Source organism: Meleagris gallopavo, chromosome 3, assembly GCF_905368555.1.
Source record: "Meleagris gallopavo chromosome 3, MGAL_WU_HG_1.1, whole genome shotgun sequence".
Lineage (NCBI taxonomy): Eukaryota > Metazoa > Chordata > Aves > Galliformes > Phasianidae > Meleagris > Meleagris gallopavo.
In genome coordinates, this window is record NC_139406.1 from 14692368 (window position 1) to 14712409 (window position 20042).

The following is a 20042-nucleotide window of genomic DNA, read 5'->3' on the forward strand; positions in this document are numbered from 1 at the left end:
GTGTCAAGAGCAGAGCAGACATCCCTTGCCAGATGTAAATTAAGAATGGCTTTTCCAAAGGTTTCCATTATACAGATGGGAGAACAGAATTAATATAAGTACTTTAATCATCTTCAGCATGAAATCTGGCAATCTATCCCACACTACCTTTAATTAGAGACTTAAAAGGAGTAAAGCACTCCTGCTATTAAACTGTCTTTGCTACCAAAATCACAGCCTCAAACTGAGAAAGTGTTTTGTTCATTATGTGAGTCAAGTGAAGTCCCTGGTAACTGGAAAAAATGCAGTGTCACATTCATTTTTAAGAAGGGTAGAAAGGATGACCCAGTGAACTATCAACTTGTCAGCCTCACCTCTGTGCCAGGGACGATCATGAAAGATCATGGAATAGATCATCCTGGAAGCACGTGGAAGGGAGGGAGCCGATACAAGTCAACCAGCACAGCTTTACCAAGGGCAAATCCTGCCTGAGCAGCCTAGTGGTCTTCTATGATGGTGTAACTGCATATGTGCATAATGGAAGAGCCACTGATGTAAACTATCTGGACTTCAGAAAGGCCTTTGACACAATCCCCTGCAACATCCTTCTCTCTAAATTGGAAAGATATGGATTTGATGGCTGGACTATTTGATGCACAAGGAACTGGTTGTGAGATCGTATCCAGAGAGTAGTGGTTAATGGCTCAATGTCAGTTGAGATCAGTGATGAATGGTGTCCCTCAGGAGTCAGTATTGGAACAGATGTTCTTCAGTGTCTTCATCAGTGACATTACCAGTGGGATCAAGTGCACCCTCGCCCTCAGCAAGTTTGTGGATGACACGAAGCTGTGGGGTGCAGTATCACAGACTCATAGAATGGCCTGGGATGAAAAGGACCACAGTGATCATCTAGTTTCAACCCCTTGCTATGTGCAGAGTTGCCAACAACCAGACCAGGCTGCCCAGAGCCACATCCAGCCTGGATGCCGTAGACATGCTTGGAAGATGTTATGCCATCCAGAGGCACCGAGACATGCTGGAGCAGTGAGCACAGGAGAACTTCATGAGATTCAACAAAGCAAGTAGGACGTCTTGCACCTGAGTCATGGCAAATCCTGCTTTCATTACAATCTGGGGTGTTTAAGGATAGAGTACAGCCAAAAAGGACTTGGGAGTACTGGTGGCAAGCTGGACATGAGCCAGCAATGTGCCCTCACAGCCCAGAAAGCCTACTGTATCCTGAACTGCATCAAAATAAACATGGTCAGCAGAGCAAGGGGAGCAATCCTGCCCCTCTACTTTGCACTGGTGAGACCTCACCTGGAATACTGAATCCATACGTGGAGTTCTCAGTAAAAGGAGAGAAACTGACCTGCTGGAGCACATCCAGAGGAGGGTGATAAAAATGACTCAATGGATAGAACAACTGCCCGATGAGGTCAGGCTGAGAAAACTGGGGCTGTTCAGCTCTGGGAAGACCCGACAGTGGCCTTTCAGTATATAAAGGGAGGCTATAAGAAGTGACAGACTCTTTAGCAAGGTCTATTGTAATAGGATGAGAGGAAATTGTTCCAAACTAAAAGAGGAGAGATTTAGACTAGATATGTGAAAAAAGGTTTTTCCAATAACAGTAGCAAAGCACTGAAACAGGTTGCCTAGAGAGGCGGTAGATGCCCATCCCTGGAGATATTCAAGGTCTGGCTGAACAGGGCTCTGAGCAACATTATGTCACAGTAGGTGTCCCTGTTCTTTGCAGGGGAGTTGGACTAGATGGCCTTTATGGGTCCCTTCCAATTCAAATGGGTTTATGATTCTGTGAAGTAACTGATGGTAGGCAGTAGCGTCTTAAACTGTAGTTCCACATTAAAGCTTCAGTTCCATTAAGCACTCACCACTGCCAAGAGAGGTAGCCTTCTCCCCACATCCCTTCCCCAGTTTCTTCCCTCTGAGACGTGCTTTTGCCAAGTCCTTGTTCCAGCACACATTTGATTGCAGCACAAAGCCAATTCATCTCACTAAAACAGCAGAAAGTAAATTGGTTTTGGCTGGAAAGCAAGCTGAATTGGCTTACAATGTGATCAAGTGAGCACCAGAGTTGGTGCAAGACAAAGAGAAGACAAACCGTACGGCTAAAAACAGGAACAGTAAAAGAGGTCTAGGAGAGATGGGAATGGTAAACAGCAGAATAAGCTGTTAACACAGTTCAACTGGAGCAGGAAATCATAGCCTTAATGTGCTCCAGCAATTTAAAAAACGCATGTCTAAGTACTCAGTTCCCGTAGCCATCTCCTCATTCCAAGGGCAGCAGTTCCTCTGATACCCACAAATTACTTAAAGGGGATTTTGCATTTAGCCCTACAATAGGGCCGCACTGTAACAGCTGCACATCTTAAGCCCAAGTTCAAGAAACATTGGTACCCCAAGTGTGTTGCTGTATAAGCCTTTGGAAAGCCAAGGATTTTTTCTTGTCCCAGCTCTTCTCAGGGCTCTGCCTTGCACCACAGGTCTCAGGAAACTTTCCAAAGCTGCAGATTAGCTGGGCAGCGTGCCACGTGAGCCCCACCATCCTACTGTTCCAGCACCGACAGCTCTCTCTGTGGGACTGCACAATGAGCATCCAGTACACAGCAGCGCCAGTCCATGGGTCTGCCCACGGCTCTCTACACAAATGGAGATATCCCCTACCAAAAATACTTTGTGTTTGTTGGTTTTTCAAAGCCTGCGGACAGCAGGCATCCTGAGGAGCAGCACAGCGTTCCTGTGGGGAAGCATTGCAGGCTGGCAGTGCAGAGACATAGCCCCAGAATAGCCACACGTTGCTGCAGCAGAAAAAGGCCTTTCAGCAGAGCACCACAAAAACAGACTGTATGCTGTGTGTTTGCACGGTCAGTTATCTACAAAGCAGCTTTACACCTGAGAGGATGAAGCAGCCACCTCCTTTTTCAAGTCACCAACAAGTGCCACAGCCCTTGAACAGCCTATTGCCACCCATCTGGACCAGCGCAGGCTTTCCAATCCCAAGTACTGCATGGCAAGGAAGCTGGCTTTAAAAGCAACAAAAGTAATTTTAAAAAGGCAGCTGCTGGGATGGTGAGGGGGCTTGAATTCTCATTTTATTGACCTTCCAGTTCTAGACCTTCCAGTTCTATACCTTCCCAGGGCCCCCGTTTTCCAGAAGAAGAACCGAGGCCTCCTTTTATTAAAGTAAACAACGCCAAGGCCGCCCCACGGCCCCGAAGTTTCGCTCTCCCCCGTGCCCGAGCCGAGCGGGGTGGCAGCAGGGCCGCAGTCTGAAGCCGGGCAGCTCCGGGCGGGTATGGCGCAGCTGCTGCCCCGCGCCAGGGGCCGCCTCCCCGCGGCGGGAGGAGCGGTGGTAGGTGGAGGGCGGACCTGGGCTGGCCAAGAGCCGGAGCTCCGCGCTGCCCTCAGGTGAGGGGCGGGGGGGGCACGGGCTGGGCCTCGTCTCTGTGCGTTCTGGGGTCTTAGCCGCCTTTCAGAGAGCCCTCTGCTCCAAACAGAGGAGCCGAGCCGAGGAGAGTCTCTCTGTTAGTTAGCCGGAAAGAAAAATCGACTTCTTTCCTTAATGGCACCCAGAGGAGACTGAAGGGAAGTCATTATGTGAGACCTGAGCTTGATCGGTCAAAACCACATCGACCGTGGGTGCTGCTGTGCTGCAGCTGGGTCTGAGGGGGTGCAGAGGTGCTCGTGCTGTGTGAAGTGACCTCTCACAGCTTTCGGCTCAAATAGACAGCCTTCAGCAGGGTCTGTTGTGGTAGGACAAGGGGAAATGGCTTCAAACTGAGAGAGGGGATGTTTAGATTGGATATAAGGAAGATTTTTACAATTAGGTTAGTGAAGGATTGCAACAGGTTTCCCTTTCCAGAGAGTTAAAGGATGCCTCCCTCTTCCCCTCTTTCTTCCATAGAGACGTTCAGGTCAGGCAGGACAGGGCTCTGAGCAACCTGATCTAGCTGTAGGTGTCCCTGTTCGTTGCAGGGGAGTTGGAGAAGATGGCCTTTAAGGGCCCCTTCCAACTAAACGATTCTATGATTGTTTCTGTGTATGGCCAACACACCTTGTCCTTGCAGCAGAGGTGGGAGAGTAAGAGTGGATCTTATAAATAAATTCAGTGTAAAAAGTGTTGAATATAGAAAGCGTCCTGCTTGATCAATAGGAAAAAGTAGAGAAATATACTTTACTGAAGTTACTTGTAGTTTTAAGAAATTTACTTTCTACTTTTCTTAAGGAAGTCTTTACTATGTCTGGAGTCAGCATGAAATGGATACATTCTGTTGGGCACTGGTCAATGAATAACTTTGAGTGGAGCTGTAAAATGAATCAGTTTTATTCCTCTGGTGCAGGAAGTTATTTGTGAAAGAAAGAGTACATGTAAGAGACAAGATGGCTCATGCTGGGAGGCGATACCAAGATAAGCAAGGTGGGTACCATGAGAATCGTGGATCTGATGGATATGAGGAAGACAGAAAAAAAAGAAAACCAGGCCCATATAATGGAAGGTACGTCTTATCATCTTAAAGGAGCGTATCACAGCAAGTCTGCTTTGTTTGTCCTTTTGTTTGTTTGCTTTTAAATACATTCACATTGCAGTAGTAAAGAAAGTGTTTACTTGAAATCATGAAGCATGAGAATTCCACATTAAGAATCAGGAAACTATTTTACACTTTGAAATTTTAAACAGTTTTTAATCTTTCTGTTGAACTCCAGGGTAGCTGCAGGCTAAGAGGAAGCAGAAAGAGGCTGTGCGACACAGGCAGATCTGTGAATTTCATGGGGTTGTCTGGGTAAAGCCAGATCACAAGTAGTTAAAGTATGGCTATGGCTCTTTGTACAGCTGCTTAAGGGATTGATTGGTCAGCAGGTGACAGTAAGTCAAGGCTTGCCAATACACGCTGTATTATTGTATGTGCCAGCAAAGGGACTTAGTGAATGTGCTGGTTGGTTCACAAGTTAATGGTAATCGAAAACAAAATCAGTTTAAATAATTGCAGTTAATAAATGTACTTATTTAAGTGCCTTGGGTAGTTTGTGGCACGTCATAGCAGGCCAGCCACTATCACTGCAATAAGTAAATAAGCAAGCAGAAGAGATGGAGTGACAAATCAGTTCTCAGGATATTATACTCCTCCTTTCAGCCTGGATAGCCTATAGCGTATTAGAACTGACCTTAGACTGTTTTTATTTGAGGGCATGCTGCTGGCTGCTTTGTAGGAGATCTGCAGTTGTAAACATTAGCAAATGAGTTCAGACAGTAAGGCGTTCTTCAGGCCTGCTTAGCCTTTGGGAGCATGGTTGTAAGATAATAATAGAATCAAAGAGCAAGGAGGAGATAGGTATAATAAAGGTTCTTTTAAAATTGAAATACTGAAATCCACCCTGCTAATACACACTTAAGCAAGAAAAAATGGGATGAGAATAAAAGCAGCAGTGGAACACGCTTGTATGGACTGAAAAGAGTACTTTCAGCTGAGAATAAAAGATGTGGATGATAATCCTATTACAAAAACTACTTACTGTATTTTTTTTTTTTGTCTCTTAATTCATGAAAAAGAAATGAGAGAAATGGAAATAGAAATCAGCCTAAAAATCAGGCTGAATAATTGCTCTTAGTGAGAGCATAGATCAGGAGTGAATATAGTTAAATTATCTTGCAACGTGTGCAAGGATAGCTGTAAATCGAACCACCTCTTCTTAGTAAGGCTCTTTTCTAGACTTCTTGCTTTTGCTGTTACTTATAAATGGCAGGACACACTGGCAAATGGTGGAAGGACTATAAGGGCTAACAGACCATCCCCACATACACTGAGGATAAGAGGAAGGGAAACTGCATCTACAGATCTGTAACAACCATAGAGATGGTTCTTGGAGTCAACCAAGAAACTGAGAAGAACCAGCCTTCACTGCAACTAATCAAAACGACTTTTCATCTTTTTTTTTTTTTTTTTTTATGGAGTTTGGCTTAACTTAACAATATTTCCCCTGCTTACCAATCTTGAAAAGAATAACTGTAAGGAAATTACAGTATTTTGGTGAAATCTTAGATTTATTGACTCAAAGATCTCCAGATCCCATAATTGAAGAGGTGGGAAGAGTATTGTAGGAACTGTAATTTGGGTGCCTAATGCTCTCATCCTTTGTGAGCCAAAACTATCTAGCCAAAATATGTCTTTCACAATGCATTTCTGTTTGAAACTTCTATAGTAAGCTTTCTCTCATTGCTGAGGAGGAGTTGCATCACCCTGAGCTGGAAAGTCCTGAAGGAAAACAGGAGCAAAGGCAGCCAGAAGAGGCCCATTTTGAGGGGGGAAAAAAACATCTAGAAGAAAGTTGTTGGTTTTTTGTTTTTTGGTGTTTTTTTGTTTTTTTTTTTTTTTCCTAATTGTACTCAGATACTGAACATTAGGGGAGGAGTTTTTTTTATTTTGTTTTGCTTGTTTTGTTTTCTGGCAAGTAGCAAGATACAATAGAGAGAAGCAGCTGCATCAGAAGTACCAAAGGGATTGCTTTCAAGTTAACTAGAAGTCTTATAAATCACATAGCTTATTTAATTTATGTGACACAGCTGTGCAGGATGCCTTGGTGGTTGCACAAGACCCAGGACAAAGGTCAGAAAAATCAGGAATGTTTCAGCCAAAAAGAGCTGTTGGCAACTACACGTGGAGTTGTTAGCATTGGTCTTGTTATTGAAGGTCTCAATTAAAATGTAAAAAACTACAATGAACATGATTTAGTGTGAATGCATAAGATAATATTTTTAAATTAAATCTGGAATTGGATGAAAATAAACCATAGTGCAACGATGCTAGGAAACAAAACTACAGCTGAAAGTGCTGATATGTGGATAAGAAATTCAAGATAGTAATCAAATAGGAAGACTTAAAAAAGAAAATACAGAATGAGACTTAAAATGCCTCTTACTAATTCAGCATCATCCAGCTGTACCTTGAAAAGTCAAGTTCAAACTCTCCTTTAAATGAAGCAGAACGTTTAGATTAGACCAAGCATTTACAAAACAATTTACCATTTCTTTTAAGCTGAGCGTTAACTCATTTTAAAAGAGCCAGTTACACTTTTCACGCAGAATAATGTAAATCTCATCAACCTTAAACATTCATTAGGCTGAAGGAAGCCTGTGTGTCACTGCAGCATGATCTAGTTACTGTATATTACCCATTTACTCCACTGCAGGCCAGCAAAAGATAACCGTGGTGGCCAGCACTCAAGGGCTTCCACCATTTGCTCAGAACCATACTCTAAAGCTTCAGCAGCATCACAGGAGTACTTTGAACCACCACCACAGTATTACCCCACCAAGGAAACCTTGTCCATGAAGTGTTCAAAGGTATGCACAACAAGAGGTACGTGTGATTCTTATTGCCTGCCACCCACTCCTCCCCCTCCCAAGGCTCTTCTAGGTTTCTCTGTCTGTGATCAGAAGCAGAACAAAGTAAATCCAGGGGAATGCATAAAATATGAAAATGAAATTCATGAATGACATGGCTGCAGGTTAGTAATTGTAAGTTAGTAATTGGAAGAATCTAAAAAGCAAAACGTACAGAGTATCATAGATAGTTGAAGATGTGTGTTCAGAGTATGCAGCCACGGTGTCAGCGCAGGTGATGTGTTGTGCCACAAGAGGTAGGCTTTGGGATTTGGGAGTAGACAATCTAAATACTGCTGCTGAAGTTTTGATGCTGGGTTATTCCAACATGTTCTTCTCACACTCTCTATCAACTCTGTATTTAATCGAGTCGTCACTGATGCATCTTTATAAAGTAACAGCATGTCAGGCAGAACTATCTTAAGGACATGTAATCCAGTAAGACAACTCTTCAGAAATAACTGTGATTTTTTCATAGCTAGAAAATGGATACAACAGGGAGAGAAATGGACATTAATGTGGGGAGGAATCAGCCTTAACACTTAGCAAATCCCGTAAATTGAAAGAAAATGTAGCTAAAATACACATTTCTCCTTTCAAGTTTTCCCTCTTTGTTTTTTGGAAAGGCTTGCTTCAGTCTAAGTGGAAAGCTGAGGTGCACAGTTTTTGGTCAGAAGCTGATAAGGCTTATGAAGAGCTTAGTCTGACATGCTTTTTTTTTTTTTTTCCCTCCCATTTGCTTTTCATTATTTCAGTGCATCAGGCATCATTAACATTTTCAAAATGTCCCAGATTTGGATGCATCAGTTGACAATGATGATTTCACTCCCACCCCTCCCCCAGGTATTGCTCAGTATTTTCCAAAAAGTTTAATGGCTGAGCTTACACTGGAGGAGGGAAAAGAAATCACATAGAAAACAAAGCCCACTATTGGCAGTTTAATTTCAAAAAAATGAAAAAAAAATGGAGATTGGTAAAATCATGAGAATTCAACTACCTATTGAACTTCTGAAAGTACAAAAAATTTGGGTGCAATTTCTTAGAATTGTTTTCAGAATTCTCTGTTCCCTGCAATCAGATAGCAAACGTTATAAATGAAAAACTAACACCAACTTTTTGAAAGGAAGTCAGTGCATGTGAGCTACAACTTCTTACAGCATCGAAACTTCCTGGAAATGCTTTTTAACTCTCTCTTTCTTTTGCCAATGGTTTATCAGCAGTCTGGTGAAATCCCCCTTCCCGATTGCCGTAATTTCAAAATCAAGTAGTATCAAACAAGGATGGGAAATCAAGTGATCTACCACAGTCTTTTCCAAAGCAACAACTGAAATGTGAGCCTTAGTCCCTGAGTGTGCATCATTCTCCTTTCACTACATATCTTTCTTTTCCTTTTGCCCAGCAACTATACATACGCTTTTTGTACAAGTTGACTGGTTTGTCGAACTGTAGAGGAATTGTAGACAACCAGAGCTTCAAGCATTATTTCCTTCACCCAGACGCTGTGCTCCTCACCTGCAATATCCCAAAAAACTAAAGTTGAGGTTTCACAAACAGGCTGGTATGAAACCAGTGATCCTTCTAGCACCTTAGCTGCAAGCTGTAGCTGAAAAAAAGAAGAAATTATTCTTACTGCCTCCTTTCCTCTCTAATTCCCTCCCACACTTTTTTTTTTCCCCCCTACAACTGCATTAAGAAAATTAACCCAACCTGAATACAGTGGAAGAAACAACTGACAACTGATTCTAACGTCTTTTGCTATGGGGAGCATTTGATAGCATCTAAAGAGACTTCAAACCATTCTGTTGCATTTCAGTCCTTTCATCTTAAAAACAGAAGAAAAAAAAAAAAACTTTAAGAATTCTGTGAGCATTACCCATTCAAAGCTGTCTAGGTAGGATCATCTGGGTAGCAGTACCAGGTTGTATAAAGATTATACATCTTCCCAAATTATGTGCTAGACTGCAAGTTTGGGAGGAATGTAGCACTTTGGACCGGTAAAGAGCAAGCTGTTCTCTGGATTATTCACATCAGATTCGTGGAATTTTCTGAACTGAAAAACAGTATGCACTTCAGTTGTGTTTCATACCTTTGTACAGTCTCCACCTGTTTCGTTCTAGGGACGCACTCGCATTCCACTGCTAATAGAGGTGTAACTCGTGACAGGCAGCACAGAACTAAGACTTCTCTCTTAACTCCATCTGTTTGAAAACCAGGCACTTCCTTTTTGTTTTCTTTTAACCACTACAAATCTGTGAGACGATCTTTCCTTTTATCTCATGGGAGCTTTTGTCCTTTAAGAGCTTTTGGCTGGAGGCTTTACCACGAGCTTTTTTGGATAATCAGATACACTACCACTTGGATTGCCTTTCTTCTTGTATCTCCTGATTCTTTTGAATCATTTCCCTCTATGAAACTTTTGACTCTCCCTTGCTCCTCTAGCTTTATGTATCGTTTCTATATTTATATTTAAGAGGAAAATCACACTTGGAGATCTGCAGATCACAGATTCAAAAGACAATAAAAACAAAGAAGTTGGCCACCTCATGCTTCTGTATTACAGAACAGTTTATAGAATGGTGTCAAGCTGTGTAGATATTCTATATGATTATATGAGAATTGGAAATAAACTACTTTTGATAAAGACAAACCATTCATCAGCTGAGGAACTAGTGCTTGGAATAACCATTTCTTACAGCTGAAGCACAATAGCATATGCTATTTAAAACAACATGGTTTTTGGCCTTGGAATTCTTAGTGCTGAAATTCTTTCAGAAAAACACATCCAACTTGTTTTTCACTGTTGGTGCAGATTAAATTTCTGTAGTTCTGTCTTCTGCTTAGGAAAATTAAATCAGTAATAATGTTTGCTTTGTCAAATTCATTCCTTTTTGTTACCAGAGGGAACACGAGAAGTGTTCAAGTCTGGCTGCCATGCTCCTTCCTTTACATTAGAGAGAACAAAATCTGCACCAAACTCAGGGGGGAACTGCTGATCTTATGTTGGTCATGGATACTTGATCACTTTTCCTCAAAAGCTTTTAATTATATTATGTATATTGATGTGAAAGAGGTGGAGTGATGCAATTGTAGGGTAATGCTGCTGCTAGTTTTGCTGAAATGGTGAAGGTAAATCAAATTTCTCCCATCTTCAGTCAGTAGTAGACTCAGAAAATGCTTACACTTCTGTCCTTTATAGAACTGTACTGTGCTAGCCAGAACTATACTGTTAACTTTTTTTTTTTTTTTTTAATTCTTCAGCCCAATTAGCATGGAAGGGAGATAGCACTTTAAAAGATTAGGAAAAAAAAAAAAATGTGATCTCTATCTGAGTAGTGAAAGTACAACTGAACCTCTGATCTTCACTGCCATAAACACAGCTTAAAGAGGGGCCATGAATAGTGACCGATTTCTTAAGCATATTGTAGGTGCTTCCAACTATCGTGTCTTCAGCCTTGCATTACAGCAGCCACAGTTGTTAAATCCTTCAGACTGATTTCCTCTCAGAACAAGACAGCGTTATCATTTGTAACAACAATAAAAGCCTCTGACTTCAAACAGAGCCAGGAGGAAATATCAAACCAAATTTATTAGGAGGAGGAAATAGAATTAGGGAGTAACAGTGACTTTCTCCAAGATATACTTGTACGTTAACAAGCCAGCATTAATTCAAATGTAAACATCTATAAGCTTTTGTTTTCACAAAGCAGTCCATGTTTTTCCTGTAGCTAAAGATGCTGGCAAATACTCTCAGACTGGAAAAAGTACAGAGGTGAAAAGTCACCCTGAGCAGAGGGATCTCACTGTTAGACACCCGCTTTGAGTTACGCCATTGTTCATAACAGTTATACTGATACCATTACGTTGCAGTGTTATGTCCTGATACTGTTCTTTGAGAGTCTGACCTGAGAGCAGGAGGGAAAAATACTTTGCAGAACACTGCATAACATCTGATACTGAGGAACTCTGATGGCAGGGAAGTAGTGTTTTGCAGGAGGCATTGGATTGAAGTAAAAGACTTTCCATAACTCCAGTTACATATATATGTTGAAAAACATTGAAGGGTCATTAAATGCACACAGTGCAGATAACTTTATGGATTAAAATAAGAGTTAGAGAAGTATATTCAGCAGTACAAGATAGATCTTTTCAACATTGTGGTCAATAGAATGCGTATGTTTCTGTGGAGGCACCTAGTGGGATTAGTCTTTATCTTCACATTTTGCCTCTGCATTCTTAGCTCTTTTAAATTGTGCTCAAAGCTGTCATGCACTGTTCCTGTAACAGTTAATTTATTTCAACATATTTTTGCTGTGAGGATGGAGCACTAAGTTCCCCTGCAATCTCATTTGTAGTTAGGCAGCATTCGCCTCCTATCTCTTGCAACGTATATTTAACTACAGGGTGACTAACACATTAAATTTGCCATTACATTTTTTAATCCTGGAATTGGAAAGAAAGAAGACATTTGTAATGAGAATTGGATAGAGCTATACAAATGAAGATAATCTAGATGATTCAAAACGCTTAATGAAAATGGCACATCTACAAGATAGATAGAGTACGTAGCAGAGCTGCAGGTAACCTTTCTGTTCTGAGGACTATTTCATTTGGAATTAAGTCTTGTTTGCTGTGAAATACAAATAGCCATTTAGCTCTATAAAAAACATGAAGAGGAGCTATAGTAGTTACAGATACCAGTTTCTACCTTCAGCAAATAGTTGCCCTATCAAGACATGGGGCTTGACTTTACCCACATTTTTATACCAATTGTTTTCATCCACTTTTTTTTTTTTTTTTTGCTTGCTTGCTTATACTGTTCTTTTTAGAGAGAGGAGAACTACAACCGAGAATTTTCACCTAAGGTAGCAAGGCAAGACCCTTGCAAAGTCATGTTAACTTTTAGTATGTGTTAGACTTTGGTCCATGGTTACCTGCTGGGAAATCTTTCTTAAATCTGCACTTTACCAATGTAAAACAAGAGTGGTAACCATCCTTCTTGCAAGACTACTGGGTTTGTCTTCCTTTCACCTTACCCAAATTTTTAGAAGCAAGAGAAATTCTTCTTTTCACAAAGTGGCTCTCAAAGCTAATTGATGATACAGCAGAGCGATGCTATGTGAGATGTAGCTGTATTTCTTGAGCAACCGATTACAGCTCCCTTAAAGGAGAAAAATCCACTCAGTCAGGAATGCTGCTTACCAGGTATGACAACCCACAACTTGTAAAGTGAGTAAGGAGTTCCACAGGTTCCTCCAACCTGATCTTCCTTCAGCCAGACTACGGTTACTTAAGGAGCAATAACACCCCAATCTTTGTACTTCTAAAGGTGGCCGTGTTTCACTTTGAATGAGAGGAGTGCCTACAGAAAGTTGGCATAAGAAACGAGCATTTCATTGTTTTCTGGACTGCCCAAGTTTGTTTCAGTTACAAGATATTTGTTTTACTACCTGACAGCAGGTACAGTAGGAAGAAAAAGTGTTGTTTCCCAAAAGACAGAATACAAGGTCACCATGCTGAGACCTACCAGCACTACAGATATGTCTAAAGCCTTTTACAGACATTGCATTTAAGTCAGTATTACTAAGTGCTACAGTTTAATGCATGATCTTCTGCCTTTTAGAAGGTTGTGGAAGGTGGTTCATTCTAGGCTAACAGGAGAAAAATCAAGAACGTGCTTAGAAGTGATGCTTTAAGGAACTACCAGGGGGAAAAAAAGTTGTTTCTAGGCAGGGGAAAAACCACTGAAACTGTCTCAAAGGCAAGTAAATCAGTTTCATACAGTGGCGGGGAACTATGTTTCTGCAAATCAAGCCAACCCTTTTCTGTGACAGCTGGATAGAGCAGGTAGGACAATAGTTGTTCAAGGGAATATTACACACAGAAAAAACAAGACCATACATTTGGGTTTGAGCATTCCAGTTATGCTTGTAGGGCTTCTGCAAATCATCGAAAACAAGGCTGGTTATCCTTTGAGATTTCCTATGGAGAAACTGTCTTTAGTAAAGAGAGACAACATATTACAAGACAGTTATTCTTTTTTCTGGAGTGCATGAATAATTTAATTTTCCCAGTTTATAACTATTTCTCCTTCCATTTCCAGTAAGATGATATCTCAAACAAATGAGCCTACACGTATTGGGCGCTTATGTGCCATTAAAATTCAGTTGGCTCCGACTACATGGTTCCCGTGGGTCCTTTGAAAAGCCAAGATTCAGTAAACGACTGTTGGTCTCACATTGCCTAACTCTTACTTTAGAGTTGTTGTTTTTATTCCTTCTTTGAACATCAGGAAGATTTCAGCATAACTCAGTGAAAGCTAAATCCCACCAGTGTCTGAAGAACACTGGAGAACTACACAGGTAGTGGTGGCATGGGGAAGGTTTGTTTATGAGAAGGCTCCTTATTGCCCTGAACTTACATCAGTGAAGTTGGTTTCATTCTCATTACTGGTTTCAGTAAGAGTTAGATCTTGCTTTGTACTGATATATATGTAAGGGATGTAGTACCATTAGCAAGATAATTTAATACTTCACTTGGAGATTTAATATTTTAGCCTGTTGTGACTGTTTTCTCCATTTCATTTCTTCTTCATTTTCCTCCAATTTTCCTTCCTCCTTGTTTCTGTCACATTTTTGTCCCCTTCCTTCCAAAAAAGGAATCTCTCTCTACCTCTGATGTTTCCTCCCTCTCCCACCCATCGCATTCCTTCTGCCAATTTAGGCCAGAGGTGACCAAAGCTGTGCACCAAGCTGTGTACTTACCTTCTGTGGAATGCACAACCTACACTTCAGGAGAAGTTCAGTATATGAGATCTTTTTCAGGACTGACTGCAGCTTTTGGAAGTCACTATATATGGTCAAAATACTTGTCTGCTCCTGTGGAAAAAATCAAAACAAAACAAAACACACCACTACCTCTGAAAAGCAGAAAGCTACCCAAACTGGAAGACAAAACAACAACTTTCAGTGAGAAAGGTTGGGTGAATGATTTCTACTGCGTGTGCTGTAGTTCTTCTCTTTTCCTCGAGCGACCCCTAATGGGATGTGGCTGAGGCACTACTTACCTGTGTGGGTTGACACAGTTTCCTCGTTCTACCTGCTTGCCCTGTGTGAGCCTGTCCTGGCCTACGCCCCTGGCTCTGGGATTGAGGTGCCCAAGAGGGACAGCTGGACACCTCTGAGGCTGCCGGTTGGGTACCGCCCTTCCTGGTGGCACCTGGCCTGCAATGGAAGCAGAGGGAGAGAGCAAGCCAAAAGGCACATGGAGAAAACAGATGTAAAATACCTGAAAAATGCACAGGGATCTTAAATGGAGAGGAAGGAGCGATACCAAAAGAGTCAGTCAGGAGAAGTCCCTGTGCAGTCAGTAGAGGGAAATAAAGTGCCAAGATGCAGTGGAGGGACACACTTTGAAGGCTGCATCTATTTAGCCAGGCCCTCGTGAGGTTAGGGGGAGTTCAACAGAAGCAGCCAGTTCTGACAGTCCTGCAGATGAGTGTTTGTCAGCTACAGAAACACAGGGACAAATGTGAATTGACCTTATTACTTTATAGACACATATACGTAAGCACAGTGATCCTGAATGTTGGGATCGTTCTGCAACGGGGAAAAGCCTCTTCACAGCTTACTGCATACAAGATTCAAACAGCTGTGAGTTAGTGGTTACCACAGTCAGATGCAGAGTAGGTTTATGAGACAAAGCATGCAGGTTTAACAGCTCACCACACCTGAAATGGAGAATTTCTGATTCTTCTTTGGCTGTTATTTCCCCTGCTAAACTTGTGCCAGCACAATTGCTCATCAGACCCTCTATGAGTCACTTCAAGTTGCTAAAGTTGCAGGAAAAAACAGCAGCACACAAGAAAGGAGCTGAATCGTTTCCTGCTCTTTTAATTTATTAAAACAGCTCTTGGAAGGACCTAATGCTTGGCCAGAGTATTGCTGGGTAAGGGAAGAATATGATGACTTCCCAGCCAAGGGTAGGAGCTATTAGACTAAGGTCAGCTGCCTGTGGATCTATGTGCTTACAGCCTGGCTGCTTGTTTTGCTGCATTTAAGCTCACCATTTGGCATAGGACAAAGCCATTGATCAATGCATTAATGTCATGGCAGTAGCCCAGCATGCACCCAATACAGAAGAAAAAGGAAAACAGTGAATAATAGATAAATAATATAAATGGAAAGACTGCATTTGATAGGAGAGAATGTATTTGATACAGCAGGTATCCTACTCATAGCAGTAAAGATTGGATTCAAACAAAGCTAACAATTAAATTGAAATTATCATCCACTGCAGATTTGAATTTTATGGAATGAGTGAAGCAATCCTCTGGAAAGCTCCTGGCAATACCTACAGCCTTCTAGATTGCATCAGTTCTTCTCACCTTTAGTGTTGAAAAGCAGAGTGGAAAAGAAGCATAGGAAAGAAAGTGGCAGTCCAAGAACCCTGACTTGAGTCTCATTAGTTTCTCAGTATGGAGGGGGCTCGTTCCCAAAATCAGCTATTCACTATGCTAATTTTAGGATGAGAAATAATGGCCTTCAGTCCGACTAGGAGGGGAGGCTCAGGTTGGATGTTAGGAAAAGTTTCTTCTCCCGAAGAGCAGTGAGGCAGTGGCACAGGCTGCCCAGGGAGGTGTGGAGTCACTGTCCCTGGAGGTGTTCAAGAAATGTGGATGTGACACTGAGGGACACGGTGAGTGGGAATGGTGGGGTGGGTTGGCAATTGGACTGAATGATCTGAGAGATCTTTCCAACCTTAATGATTGTATGATAATACAAATCGCTATAATTAATTTTAGATTAATCCCAAGATTTTGACCTTGAGAAAGGAAAAATATATCCAAGCCTGTAAAGTTTTACAATTCTACAAATCTATAGTTTTCAGGCCTCCTGCTGTTTAAGATTAAAGTCTTGCAACACATTCATTGTTGCACGGGATTAGAGAATAGTTACAGAGAAAAGCAGTTGCCACTTTAGAAAACTTTTTGACAATCTAGTTTCTGCATCTGTAACTAAGATGAATTAGCTAACTAGCCTAGGAAGGTAGGAATGGCATTGTAGACTCAGAAGCATGGATTTTGCCTGCAGTGCAGTGCTGTACATTACTGCTAGAATACACTAGTTAGTATACGTTAGAGGACTTAATGTGCAAAATGTCACTGTCCCTTATTTCTCAAGTCTGTTTATCTTGTTTATGGTAGTGGAGTAGATTGAGTATCAGCTTTTAACTATAACAGATAACAGGTCAAAGTTGTACAAAGCTTTTAGGTAAAGATTTGAGCATATTATCGGGCTTAATATTTCCAGTTGAAGATTGCAAAAGGCCTTGGGAATTTCCATTAGTTGTCCACTTAAAAAACTCTGCTGGCTGCCAACACAGACCTTTAATTCACAGCTTTGTAGCATTCATCATTTTAGGTTTTTTCTTTAACAGAGGAGTTCTTGTTACTGCACGTTTTATTGTTTTTAAGTCAATCCTCACATTGCAGATAACTCCTGGAGTAACTGCTAATGAACCTCTTTTCCTTGCTTCCCTCCAATCAGTTCTACAGCAGGCATGTGTGAAAATTATGCAGGTACATATAAAACCCACCCAACCTGAATGGCCTGCTTTAGGACATTTTTCACACATGCCATAGAGCACCTACTACTGCAATTAAAAATACAACAGCCCTCACTGGTTTTATTTTTCATTCCATCTGCAAAGGGACGCATCATGCCAGTCCTGCAGTAGCAGCTCAGCGAAGGTAAGGCTTTGTATGAATACTTAGGAAGTTTTGAAACAGCAGCACTGAGGATTGGAATGGCTTATTTTCACAGAGTTGTAAATATGGAGAGATTTGCAGCAGGTGCGAACACTTAACAACAGAAAATTGCCCTTTCTAAAGCTCAGCAAGGGGATGTACAGGAAAAGCTGATACTTAGCATAGCCAAAGGCCCTTGTCAAACCACCACAAGCACCTTCCAGTGAAAGGAAGCAGCAGCAGGAAGGTACTTCTTGCCTCAGCCCTCTGGGGAGGGAGTAAGAAGGGGCAGAACAAGAATAGCCAATAATCCATCATCCCTTATACTGCTTCAGCCCTTTCTTTTAAGCCCATACAGCCTTGACAGCAACAGAGCCATGGCTCAGGAGGAAAATGTCACGCTGATCAATGCTAATAGCATAAAATGAAAGTCTGTATGCAAGCCAAAGATCCCACCCCCCTTTAAAGGCAAGCATAGGACCACTCTATCAAGCATCTTATATTCTTGGCTGTCAGGCTGCAGCAGGATAAGACTCACAATTCAGTAATTAGCTTCAGGACTTGAGGAACAGCACGTGATACACTTTGGGTTTTCATTTCCTGAATAGGCAACTCTAGCTGTGCTACACTTCAGCATCGGTCATGTTTACTAATCTTAGTCTGACCCCTAGTGAGCTGTCACAGAATAATCAGATTCATCTAAGCCGTGCTGGTCCTTCCTGACAGGCAGCTACTAGAAGAAGCCATTTCTCCTAGGTTACTTTTATCAGTAGCATAGCACAGGGAAAAGAAGATTCAACTCAGAAGTCATAAAGCTTTCTTTTGAAGCTGGGCATGTGTGAAAGAATACACAAAGTATCAAATCCCCTTACCTCAATACATAAGGTATTTTTGTCCTCTTCCCCCACTTTTTCTATGCAATCAGTTTATTAATATTTATGAAGAGATTTTATTTCTGTAAGAGATAGAGAAAGAAAAGTGATACATAAGAAGTTCAGATTAGCACTTAGGCTCCAAAAACGTGTCCGTTAAAGCAGTAAACTTTTAAGGACCTACATAGCTTGCACGATTTGTTAAGCCATCAGAGGGTTGTAGGTTTTTGTCAGCTTTCACCTTCTGCATTCTGTTCAGATTGTTTATGCCAAGCAGTTACAGGCCAAAATGCAATCGTTATTCGCTTTCCTTGGCAGTAACACAAGCACAGTAAAATCTTTATGGATTTTTCCCCTCATGGAGTCCCATTTATCAAACTGCTGACAAATTTTTAGAAAAGTAATTTGCCCAACTTCTGAAATGTGCCCATGAGAGCTTACACTTTTTTTTTCCCCTTCTTCCTCCCAAAAAAGCACTCTGTTGTTGCTATAGCCAGGAGGATTGTCTCAGTAATAGTGCTCTCTGGTTATGTTTTTGGATGTATTTTTATCACCCCCAGTTTGCACATGATTCTGACATCTCTTCCCATCTTTCTGCTCCTTACAGGCATTTTGAAGTTTGTGGAAATCACCGTGAACCTCCTGGTGCTGATTTGCGTGGGCGCTGCCCAAGCCTCTGTTGCAGGCTTTACTTCCATTGGCGGCTTGGGCATCGGATCCTTTAACCTGAATTCAGCCTACAGCCCCTTCGAGGGCACGGAGCTCCAGGAAGTGAGGGAGCTGGACATGCAGATCACCCAGATGAGAGCCCCCTGCGTCTACGGCGGAGTAGCCTTCAGCTTAGCAGCAGCAGCGCTCACGCTCGTCTTCCTCGTAGTGGGGGCGAAACCCATCCACCGCCTCAAGATGGGGCTGCTCGGTGGTGAATGCGCCTTCAGCCTGCTGGCTGGCGTATGCTACGTCATTGCAGTTGGTCTCTACTTGCACTTTGTCACCCAGGTGAACGCCACGGAAGCTTGCAAGAGGCGTGAGAGGCTGTACGCGCGCCGTGGTTACACCTCCATGAACTGCGTCGTCCAGGGTGGCGATGCAGCCGTCGGCCTCTTCGGTGTAGCTGCAGCCTGTTTGTACTTTGCCAGCTTTGTGGTCTGCATCCTTGCTATTCGAACCGTGCGGGCCTTCCAGAGCCACATGGCCACGGCTCAGCACAGTCCCAAGAGCAGCGTTAGAGACAGAAGTGTCAGAAATGACCGCCCCATTCACAGAACCTCTGGAAGCTCCCATAACATCCAGGCTCTTGCCACATTAGTGTGAAGTCAGTTGTGGGCCTGTGCCAGAGAACAGCAGCTTCAGCAAGGGGCAGGTACTAGACTTTGTGTGCCTAAGAGGCAACAATTCCAAAATCCACTGTCCAACAAGGTACTGGAAGTGTGTCTCAAATCACCAAATGTAAATAAAACGTAATAAAATAGATGCCGGGAGGATATTCTAACAAGGCTTTTTTTTTTTTTTTTTTTTTTTTGGTACATCAGTCTCTCAGACAGACTCCTGCCTTTAAAATGTGTTTGATTCTAATGTTTCCACCCTGTACAGAGCAAATCTGAACAACAGTGGACTGTTAACAGGTTGCAATTGCAATGGTGCCGAGCTGGTGTTAATAACCACTCCCTTTATTCTCTCTTGGCATAAGGAGTTGAACATAAAGCCTGCATGGGCAGCCAGCTGTGCAGAGAAGTCCTTGAACACATCCCATGCCTGTTGATGCATACTATTGATTTAAGCCACGATAGTCACAAAGCAGAGGACACTCAGGTGCCTTTCTGAATTGCATCCTGAGTTATACTTGTGACCTGTTTCACTTGGAACAGTGAAATATTTTATCTTTCAAGTCATGGGGTCATCACATGGCAGTCACGTGCTCCGTTAGAAATGCTGCCAAGAGGAACTAGCTGCAGCTGACTTCAAAGGCAGCGTCTGGGTCCTGGCTCCAGGTCTGCTACATTTTTCTCATCCCACTGAGCACCGATCAGACGGTAAGAGGCAGCAC

At 42.2% G+C, this 20042-nt stretch overlaps 1 protein-coding gene across 2 annotated transcripts; it reads left to right on the plus strand.

Annotated features, from left to right (window-relative positions):
- The first annotated feature begins 3277 nt into the window (after positions 1-3277).
- Positions 3278-19490, plus strand: LOC104917132 (MARVEL domain-containing protein 3-like). Of its 2 annotated transcripts, none has more exons than XM_010728244.4 (4): positions 3278-3408; positions 4341-4496; positions 7186-7355; positions 18603-19490. In XM_010728244.4, exons 1-4 carry the CDS (start codon positions 3296-3298, stop codon positions 19307-19309), a joined length of 1146 nt encoding a protein of 381 aa, XP_010726546.3. In that variant the 5' UTR covers positions 3278-3295; the 3' UTR covers positions 19310-19490. The 2 variants fall into 2 exon arrangements, with proteins under 2 accessions (XP_010726546.3, XP_085076454.1); XM_085220328.1 differs by having other exon boundaries at positions 3333-3408; positions 4226-4496.
- Positions 19491-20042: the final 552 nt, after the last annotated feature.

What these genes read in the sequence shown, in the direction of transcription:
- LOC104917132 (XM_010728244.4), top strand. Translation starts at nt 3,296, where the DNA reads ATGGCGCAGCTGCTGCCCCGCGCCAGGGGCCGCCTCCCCGCGGCGGGA. An exon ending in CCAGGCCCATATAATGGAAG is followed by an intron (nt 4,497 to 7,185) that starts GTACGTCTTATC and finishes ACTCCACTGCAG; the next exon opens with GCCAGCAAAAGATAACCGTG. An exon ending in AAAGGTATGCACAACAAGAG is followed by an intron (nt 7,356 to 18,602) that starts GTACGTGTGATT and finishes TGCTCCTTACAG; the next exon opens with GCATTTTGAAGTTTGTGGAA.